This window comes from Pteropus alecto, unplaced genomic scaffold (genome assembly GCF_000325575.1).
Source record: "Pteropus alecto unplaced genomic scaffold, ASM32557v1 scaffold21, whole genome shotgun sequence".
NCBI lineage: Eukaryota > Metazoa > Chordata > Mammalia > Chiroptera > Pteropodidae > Pteropus > Pteropus alecto.
The window spans coordinates 7,594,964-7,606,253 of NW_006436282.1; the positions used below are offsets into that span (position 1 = coordinate 7,594,964).

The window sequence follows — 11,290 nt, forward strand, 5'->3', positions numbered from 1 at the left end:
TGATAGTGAAATGTTGATGGGGTTATAAAGCAACTGGAACTCATACAAAGGACTCAGCTAAGCCATGTCCAGACTCATGACCCATGGCAACTGTAAAATAGGAAATGCTCATTGTTATCAGCTGCTATTTTTGTGGTAAAGTTCATGCAGCTAATGTTTAATATAAAATGAATAAATATATCATATAAGAGGTTGAAGATAGGTTGCTGCTGTTGGCAAGTTCGTCATTCAGCAGTGGAAATTAAATCAGCCTTCAGGAGTAAGCACTAATGTTATGAGTGCATATATAGTCTCCGTCCCCGCAGAATGGCCATTTTGTTCATGAATCTATCAAAAAAGTAATATGTGGCCATGAAAACAAGGTAACTGACAACTAAAAGGAATTGTCATCTTATCAATTAGTGCAAGTGTAAAATGGTACACTGCTTTGGAAAAGAGTTTGGAAGTTTCATTTGAAGTTAAACATATTTTAATATATGACTCAGAAAATCCACAATAGACTTTTTACACAAAATAAATGAAAATTTTAGCCCACACAAATATTTGTATGTAAATATTTTTAATAACTTTATTCGTAATAGCCAAAAACTAGAGGCAATTTTTTTCTTTTTAAATAAAAGTCATATACTTCATAATGCTTATTCTTTTCAGAATCCATTTGTTGCACTAAATTGTGTAGTGTGGTTCACAAAATTGGTGTTTAATCCTTGATTTTCTTTCAGGGAAATTGGATATATTGTGCAATAATGTTTGTAACGACAGTGTAAAAGTTAGAAATAATCATTATCTACAAAACAGGCTAAAGAAAGTTTAAAAAGAAATTAACATACAAAAAGTTCAACATTTGAAAAATAGTGTGATATCTTCTTGAAAACATTTAATGTAGTTAAAGCTTTTTAATGATTCCATGTTCTGTTTTAACGATTTTTTAATGGCCTTTGCAGCTGAAACTACATTTAAACCCACTTTAAAATTTTTAAGTCATAACTATGTCTTCTGGATAACTTCTATCCATTAGAAAGCTTGAGGGAGGAGGAAAGCAAGATATGTGCCCAGTTGCTCCAACTTTAAGGGTCTATGAACTTTGAGCTTCATTTCCACCTAAACTAAGTAGGACATGCTCTTCGTAGGGAATAATAGTTTTTCATTTGTAACTTTCTGATCATCTAGGTGAAATAAGGTGAGTCTAGATAAGTTTGCTTATTTAATATTTTTTGGAAAGTGATAATTATATCCTTATTACTCATTTTGTGTATATATGTTCTTTCTGTAAAACAATCACTAATGCCTTTCCACTAAGCTTAAACAATTAGAGGCATTTGATATATCCTATCCTACATCTACTATAATTTGTCTTGTTTTTTCTAGATACAACAAATGGTTACTCTTTAAATTGAATGTATAAAAAAAAAAATGTTTTCTACAAATGCATCTCTCACATAGCTATGTAAGATTTAATCTGAATTCCATTGAGAAAGAAGAAATAAGTTCAATTAATTGCTTTGACAATCCCCCAGTGCCTTGGGTCCCTGGGGCCTGTGCACATTTCTATTGGTTGGGCACTAACACCGAATGGGACTGGAGCAACTTCTCCTGATAGAAGGCTAAATAGGATTCACTCTGAATAGTGAAGGTTGATTAGAAACCTACTCCATTTCACATTACCTCATGAAAACAATTTTTACATACCCATGAATGAGCACATTTCATTCTCATCCCAGACCATCCTGAGCAATCATAGCAGGTAATAAATGTCTTCCCATGGTGAATGCAATGTGGAATCAATGGTTTTGTTATCTAAAGAGGAAGTTAAGAGCTAACGACAACAGCATGAAAACACATGCAACTATGGCATAATTCTGATTTGTTTCAAAAAAACTATTAATTTCCTTGTTACAAAGCCAAGTAAAAACAACCCTTTAAAACTGTTGAACCGTGAAAGCCATTTTCCTTAAGGGTTTTAAATTTGGGAACAGACTCATGAAATTTATAGCTTTAATGAGATATTCTTTGCCTGCAGTCAAGATGAGAGCTAGATCATTGGTTTCCCAGCATGATACCTATGTGTTCTTGTGTGCACTTGATATCATTAGACTCATAATAACACAGCCGACATCACATTAACGTTTGAAAGGTTCACTTGTGTCTCTTAGATTGTCTTCCATTTACACCTACAGCATGCTAAATATTTCACTCTAGAAAATAAGATATACTCTACCTTTGTTGATACTCAGTGGAGTTTTAAAAAATTACTATTTTCATATGCATATTTCAATTCTTAAAATTCTTAAATTCTTAAATTTGTGCAAATGTTTGAAGGTATTTTATCTGTAAGTTTATGATTCCTCTACTATTATCAATAACAATATCAGATATACAAGAGTGAAGAGAAGAGTATAATGAACCCCTATGTACTCATAACGGATTCAGTAAGATTATTAAGATTTTGCCACACCTGCTTTATCTTTATTTTTTTTCTTTCTTTCTTTCACTATATTATCTTAAAGCAGATCCCAACTGCAATGTTTTTTAACATAATTTTCTCCTTTCAACAATTCATTTCTGATTAGATATGTTTAATTTATACATATTTTCTAAGACAGATGCATACTTTGTTTTGTTTTTTAATATTGTGAGATAGTCAATAGGTTAAAATGGTAATAGAAGAATGAATTATTGTATATTCTATTTTGTGCAACTCAGGCCACATTTTTAGTGAGATTCAAAAGAAGATATTTGCTTTGAATTTTTTTAATGGTGATGATGTAAGAAGCAGAAACAACACAGAATCTCAGTCCACATTGGCACTTTTGCACCTTAGGCAGGAAAAAAAAGAATTAGAGCTACAAATCATAAAGGAGAACACGTTTTGACCTCTAGAACACTGTCAAACCAAGATATCTTTCTTATACCAACTGAGGACAAAGTGGTGTATTAGCAGTGCCTTCAAAAATTTATCTAGTAAAAATAAAACTAACATGGAACATCTGTTCAGGATCACAATTTTTTCTATATCTTTTTGGCAAGTATTGACTTGGATTTTAAATTTTACATTTGATTATGTCTAATTCTGGAAGTCAGGAACACTTAGGCAAAAGGTTTTAGTAGGCTGTTTGTCTTCAGTGTCATTAGAGCACCCAATGTGTGAATTCCTTCTTCCTTCATCCTAGTCCAGGTCATCTTCTCTGAGGAACAGCTTTGGCTCAAGACCTTTCCTTCACGCCTGCATCTTTCCCAGACTGCTCTAAAATCAAGCTCACCTTCTGCCTTTCCTCAAACCCAGAATCTCTTTCCCACAGAGTTTCACCCTCTCCTTTTAGTTATATCTCAAGAGAACAGCTGATAAATATGGTGAATGAATTCCTCATGAGTGCATTTTTCAGGCTAGGCTAGGCCATCCTGTGGAAACAAACATCCCTGAAATTCGTCTTAAACCAACAAAAGTTTGTCTGATGTGAATCAGGTGGCTCTTGGCAGTTCTTGGAGAAGAATTGCATCATGTATTTTTGTGTTCATGTGCAGCTTTGCCATTTGAGTGTTCACCATTGAGCAGGGGGGGGAGCGGAATGAATGACTATCTTGTGGGAGAAACAAAAACAGACATAGAAAACTGTCATGATTAAGTGCTTCAATAGAAGTTGATAAAGGGTGCTATGGATCATAGAGGGGAGCAGCGAAAAAAGCCCAGAAGTGGAAAAAAAAAAACAAACAAACCACTTTATAAAGATAATACTGGAGTCCGGCTTTGAAGATATGAGTTTTCAAAGGTTAAAGATGATTTGGCATATCTGGAACCAAGAAAATGCAGGGCAAGAAGTATCAGGAGCTGCGTCTAAGAAGACAGAATATGGTTTTCTTGTGAAAGGCTTTGGGGGTTGCTAAGGTACTTGGATTTAATTCTGTAGAATTAGACATTTATTAAAGTCAAATAGAAGACGGAAAAGTGGTGATGGCTGTACAGTATTATGACTATAATTAACATCATTGAATTATAGACTTTAAAATGGCAAATTTCATGTTGTATATATGTTTTTTACAACAATTTAAAAAATTAATAATGGAACGTACCAAATACCATTGACTTGAACACTTTAAATAGATAAATTGTATGGTATGTGCATTATATTTCAATAATGCTTTTAAAAAAGATTTAAGGCTAAAAAAAATAATAATAATAAAATCACATGAGGAGTTTTTAAAGAAACTGACACTTGGGCCCTGCCCAACGATCAAGTAAATTAGAATCGCTGTGGGTGGACCATGTGCCTGGCAGCTTGAAAAGCATCTAGGTGATTCTAGTGTGCGGTCATGGTGTAGAATCACTGCTGTGGGCAACAAGGAGCCAGTGAAGAGTATTAATCAGGGGAATAACATGATCAGATTTGCATTTTAAGAATATATATTTCTGGCTTTCTGCTCAGATCTTTCAGTAGCCACATGAATGTGTATATAGTAGTCTCCCTTTATCCATGAGAGAGATATTCCAAGACCCCCAGTGGATGCCTGAAACCATGAATAGTACTGAACCCTTCATATATATATTTTTTCTATATATACATACCTATAATAGTTTAATTTATAAATTAGGCATAGTAAGAGGTTAACAATAATAAAAAAAGAACAATTCGAATAACATACTGTTATAAAAGTTATGTGAATGTAGTCTCTCTCCCTGAAAATACCTTACTGTAGTTTACTCACCCTTCTTGTGATGATGTGAGATGATAAAATGTCTTAAGTCAAGAACTTTTACCTTTTCATTTAAAGGAAGTGCTTTACAGCTTCTCTTTAATATATCTGAATTGCCAGCATCACTACTCTTGTATTTTTGGTCCATTATTAAGTAAAATAGGATTACTTGACCACAAGCACTGTGATACTCTGACAGTTGATCTGATGACCAAGACAGCTCCTAAGTGACTAATGAACAGGTAGCCTCTATGGGGTGGAGATACTGGATGAAGAGAAGGAACAGGACAGCGTGATATTTAATCACGCTACTCAGAACAGCATGCAATTTAAAACTTGTTTATTTCTGGAATTTTTCATTTAATATATTCAGACCATAGTTTACCACGGGTACCTGAAACTACAGAAAGTGAAACCACAGGTTTGGGGGTCTACTGTAGAGACTTTATTCATAATAGCCCAAACCTGAAAACAATTGAAATGTCCCTCAACTGGCAAACTGATAAACAAACAAACTCTGGTATAGTCATACAATGGAATATCAATCAGCAATAAAAAGCCATTACCTTGACCCGTATTAACTCTCATATTTCTGCTGCCTCAGGCTCTGTTTACTGAAGCAGAATCTGCCCTGTTTCCTTTGGGCTCATCTGCTGCCCAGCCAAGCTTTCCTATTAACCTTAGCAATGTCACCCTCTAGCTGTCACTCAAGCTAGAAGCCTCATTCATTTTTCTTTCATTTTTAAAAGTTATAATTTACATATAGCAAAATTCACACTTTTAGTCTGCAGTTCTGCGTGTTTTGACAAATCATCCAGTCATGTAACCACCACAAGACATTTGGAGGAGTTTCCTATCAGAGCCTGATAGTGAACATTAACAGCAATAAAAAGGAATCAACATGAAACACCATGAATGAACTATTGAGAACAGTTCCATCGCACTCCCCAAGTCCCTTGTGCCCTTTCAGAGCCAACTGTCAATGTCTCCGTCCCACCCTCAACCTCTTGTAGCCACTAATCTGTTTTCTGTTTCTATAGTTTTGTCTTTTCTCAGAATATCATATAAATGGAATAATATAGTATGTATATATGAAAGTGGACTTCTCTTACATCAAATAGTTCATTCATGGTGTCTCATGTTGATTCCTTTTTATTACTGGTAGTGTTCACTGAATGGATGTACCATAGTTTGTTTTTTTAAATTCACCAGTTGAAAGACATTTGAGAGGTTTCTAGGTTTTGGTGATTATGAAGAAAGTTGCTATAAACATTTGTGTACAGATCTTTGTAAGAACATAATTTTCATTTCTCTTGGGTCAATGTCTTGGAGTGAGATTGATTGCTGGGTCATACGGTATATAAGTGTACTTTAACTTTGTAAGATGCTCTCAAAGTGTTTGCCAACGGGACTGTACTATTTTAAATTCCCACCAGCAATATGTAATTAGCCACTCCACATTTTCACATTCTCATCAGCACTTGGTATTTTTTATTTTGTTTTACTTTGTTTTGATTTAATTATATCCCGTCAAATGGGCATCTCATTGTGATTTTAATTTGCAATTCCCTAATGACTAATGATGTTGAACACTTTTTCATGTGCCTAGTTGCCATCGGTACATAATCTCTGCTAAATTACCTATTCAAACCTTTTGCTGTTTTTCTACAGGGTTGTTTGTTTGCAAAGTTGTTTTTAATGTCCTGATTGCCTTTTTTTTAAACTATGACCGAGGCAGTCGTTGTTACTCTATTATAATAACCAAAATTTCTTTTTCTATCATTAAATATTATTCTAGGTCCTGCTTTCTGGAACGAGTAGCATCCTCTTGTTAGATTCCTATGCCAACCACCTATCTTTCCCCTTGCGAGGCCATTCTTTCCCAGAGCTAATATCTCCAAACTCTCTTCATCTAATGAAGCGTTCAGCTATCTTGCTTTATTGTCTCTTTTTTCCCCTCTGTTCCCCTAATTATCTATTCCCCGCCTTCCCATTTCTCCCCTTTCATGTTGAAGGCTTTCCTCAAATGTCCGGAAGTTCTTGACTGCCACTCAGAGCAGGCACTGTGTACACGAGCAGCATGCAGCTTGGTGAGCTTCACTCCAGGAGGCTCTGATAGGAGACTCCTCCAAATGTCAGCACCTCTGATTCTTTTTAGTGAGGCTGTTCATTTCCTCAAGAAGAACACTACAGCCTCTGTCCTGCAACTCTATGTCTCAGGACAATGTGCCGGGGGGATGGAGCCAGAGTCCCACAGCCTCATGTTTAAAGTCACTCAACCTCCCTGTGGTCATAGGAAGCCTCCCCTCTGTCCTTAGGAGAACCTGTTGTCCCTCTGTCTGGAGACTCTGGGTTACCTTTGTCAGTGAAAGGACTTCCTTTCTTCAGCTGGAGGGACACTTGCCTGACTAGGCAAATTAGTAAAGTGCAGCTAGATGTCTGGCTTTTGTTCATGTTCTTTTCAGCTTCACTCTTTACCCTAGCCTCCTACCACAACTTGTGTTTTCATTTCTTGAGTTTTCATGAGGTTTGAAACACATGCTGGTCTGATTCTCGTCCCCCTTTGCAGTCACCTTGGCCTCGGCTTCTCTGCTTAGCTAAGACGGTTACCACTCATGCTCTTCCCATTGTTCCAAAATCTGATTTCGTTTTTCTTCTTGTCCCTGTGATTACGATTTTTTTTTTATTTCTTTACCACAATTTTACTAGGTCTTAGGCAGCAGAGAGAAACATGGATTTAGTCTACTATTTAAAAAAAAATCAGCCTTAGTTTTTAAATATAATTTTTCACAGGACTATGTGAAATTCCTTAGATATAGTTAGTTTGTAAAGAATAAAAATCTACTCAAGCCTATTTATGTAAAAGAAGATTTTATGTGTGAGCACAGGGATGTCTCACAGAATCCAAGTGTCAGAAAACTTCAGACAGGCTGGCATGGGGGACTAGAAAGCCTTCAAGAACCAGGGTAGCTAATTGGAAGCATTCTTCTCTAGAGTCTGCCACCTACTTTTCTCACCTAAAATCGATCCCCTTCTCTATGTCTGTGAAAACCCTCTCTTCCTGACTACTCATCAGCATAGGTTTTAAATGAACCATAACAGGTCCCTGATACAACTCTAGGGACTTCTGCTAACAAATTCTAACGTCTCAAATGAGGTAATTTGGCCCAGTTCTTGAGTCACATGTTTCTCCATATTCCATCAGCCATGGGCAGAGAGTGGTAGGCTACAAATGTAGTGACAGTTAGGGTCATTGGAAGGAGACAGTTGTCCCAGAACTGAGTCACTAAGACTTACCTGCTACACGAAGATTAAATGAGTAATGGATGTGACAGTGCTCTGGTAACAGATATTAAATAAGTACTTTTTCTTAAATAGTTCCAAATTTATGGAATATCTTCTATATCTCATCCTTTATAATGTCATTAAAACATTTCACTCCCAAATAAGCTTAAAAGGCATTATAATCTTGTAAGAATACAAAATTCAATCTAGTAATGTTAGCCAAGTGGCTAAGAGAAGCTATGCATGGTGATATTCAAAGCATGAAGAATATGACTGTCTATATTGGTTCCAAATGAGAAGGTAGTTAATGTGCAAGGTCCTAGGCCAGAATCTATAGCTTAATGACCAATCCTCAGAGCAAGACCTGAAGCTTCTTAATGCAACCAGACAATGTTAAAGTGAAGAATTTAGAACTGAACCACTAATAGAATAAAAATATAAATGAAGCTGTCTATATGAGAAGAAATAGTTTTATTGCAAAATAGGTTTAAATATAAGAGGTGAAAATGAAAGATAAAAGAAAAGGCAAAAATCTATATAGAATTTAATTTAATTTCAGATCTATCATGGCTTTGGATCCAATCAGCTGAGAGCAGGGAGTGAATAATGTTACTTTTCCTAAGAATTATATTTTCAAGGATAATATATAATGGTTTTGCAATGACAGAAATGATATACTCTGGAGTACCAAAGATAAGACAAAACTAGGGAACTAATTGTTGCTTTAAAATACTCTTGCAGAATTGGTACCAATTGATTTTTTAAAAATATAAAAGCTAGTAGAATGTTATTTCTAAAACTTTGAGAACAAAAAAGTTAGACATAGATTGGTCTTCAAATATTCTAAGCACACACAGGGATAGAAATATAGAAATATATAAAATACATTTCTCTGGCTTGTAAAGATTTGCATTTTCTGCAGTTCACTGAACAGACAAAATGTCAAAGTGAAATCTCAGCCCTTGGTGTCATTAGTTTATATTATTAAACATAAAAGAAGCTCTGAGCTTTTCTTACAAAACAAAACAAAACAAAATACCACCACCTACAAACCCCTCTTGCTCTGTACTCACAATACCTGGTTAAGGTTTTTTTCCTCCTGGTCTAGTGCATCATGATCACAAATCACATGCACCCTTTGAGGAACTGGGCTGGAGGTACAGGTTTGGGAGGGACACAGAGGAACCGGTCCTACAGGGTCAGAGGAGAGATATCTGCTAGACAGTGACCCACTCTTTACAGGAAACCATAAGAGGCAGGCTCCTTGCTCTTTGGTTGACTGTGAGCCTGAGAGGAGGCCAGAGGGAACACATGTGCGACCACTACTTCTAGATCCAACATTGCCTCAGAAAGATTCTTCAACTGCAGGGTTCAAATAAATATCCCCAAACCACATGTGCCTTTGCCTGGCAATCATATTTTCTATAGCTCCCCAATTCCAGACTCTCCTTGTATTTTATCAGTTCTTCTAACTCAGGCCTGTGCAGGATAAGTGAAATATTTCTCTGCTGAGGATTCTCCTGACTCCTCAAGGGTGAAAGAGTTAACTCCAGTCAAGGGGCTGGAGTGGGGAGTAATGGTGTGTTACTCAACTCTAGGTCAGTTTCTTTCTTGGAGCAAAGCTGAGACTACTTTTTTTTGTCGTTTATTTGTTTTCTTCCTCAAGTGACCAAAGGTAATAACACCTCACGACCAAAGGAATTCATTTCCACCCACTAACCATCCAGGCCAGTCTGTGTTACAGAGCCAGACCTACAACCCAGATTGTACTTCTCCTGTGGTTCTTTTCAATATCGAAGTCCCCTGGTACTTTAATTTTTATTAATTTATTTTATAATAATTACCACCCATTGGGAACATGTGTATTATGTAAGAGGGGAAATACCCCAAGCTACTCCACAAATACATAATTCACAAAGGCTCATTGAAGTTCAACTTTTCTAAACCAGATGTGTTAGAATAGAAATTAAAATGACACCAAAACCTCTAAGTAATTGTAGAAGATAAACTCTTAAGTTTGCCCCATCAAAGAAAACAGAGCAGGACATTTGTTTAAAGTGGCAAGACAGATTTTATTCAGGCTACTGCAATATGGGAGAGACACTCCTGTGTAAACTGAGTTCAACACCACTGAAACAAGAAGCAGGATGCTTTTTAAATGTTGGGTGTGCTAAAGAAAAAGTACTAAAGGATGTTATGAGGGGAAGTTGGTCAATGTGATTAGGCCATCTGCTAACTTGTGTTTATCCAAGTCAGGCTCCTACCCTCCCACAGAGAATAGGAGACAAGGACCCTACCTTTCGTGTTGATTGTATTTCCAAGGGTTGGTGCCCAGGTCCTTGAGAATGACATTCTTGTGTTATAGAAGACACATCTCAAAAGAACAGAGAAAGGATTTACAACTGCAAGTTTTCTAAAGTAAATGCTGTATGAAAAGGAAAACCAGGGGCCTCTAGTCAGATTTTAGCTAGAAGAAACAGGAAATTCTTCTGGCAGCACCGAGATTTCTCAGGCAGCCATTTCAAAGGGTCTGGGATGTCATCCTAGGGACACAGCTCTGACCTGATAGCAGCCATAGTAGAGCTTGTTCAAGTCTCTTAGTGTGGGTGGTGAACAAAATCATTTGTGCAGAGTGTTCTGTAGTTCTTACCTCCATGATTTTCACCTCTTGATACTCATGCCTTTGTGTAATTTCCTCCCTTTGAGTACAGGTGAGACCCATGACTTGCTTCTAATCAACCGATTTCGGCAAAGATGGCGGGAAGAACATGACCACACTTATGTAATTATGTTACATCGGATGGTAACGTACATCTTGTGAAGAGACTCTCTGCTCACTTGTTGATTTTAATGAAAGGAGCTCCAAGCAACAAGGAACTAAGGATGGCGTCTAGCCAACCATCAGGGAGAAAATGAAGCCCCAGTCCTACAATTACAAGGAGACGAATCCTGCCAACAACCTGATTGGAACGAACCTCTTCCCAGTCAAACATTCAGATGAGACCCACCCCAGACAACACCTTGAATGCAGCCTTGCAAGAAACCAAATTGTACCCTGACTCCTGACCCACAGAAACTGTGAGATAATAAAAGTGTGCTGTTTTAAGCTAAATTTATGCTCATTTGTTACACTGCAATAGATAGTTAATATAGTTAGTACTTCCAAAAGCATACATATTTAGTTGGACACTTTGCTAATATCAGGCTCCATGAAAAAAAAAGAGAAGGTTTTACATCTAAATCAGTTTTGGGAATGTTGTATTTTATATTCCTCACCCCCTTAGAGAGTGTGAGAAATACAAGGAAGAAGCTTTGT

At 36.6% G+C, this 11,290-nt stretch overlaps 1 protein-coding gene across 1 annotated transcript in view; it reads left to right on the top strand.

Annotated features, from left to right (window-relative positions):
- PHF14 (PHD finger protein 14) overlaps positions 1 to 11,086 on the top strand; it is a 171,952-nt gene extending 160,866 nt beyond the window's left edge. Inside the window, exon 19 of the mRNA XM_025046825.1 lies at positions 10,686 to 11,086. Coding sequence (XP_024902593.1) covers positions 10,686 to 10,709 — 24 coding nt within the window. The 3' untranslated portion in view covers positions 10,710 to 11,086. The remainder of the gene's footprint in view (positions 1 to 10,685) is intronic.
- Positions 11,087 to 11,290: the final 204 nt, after the last annotated feature.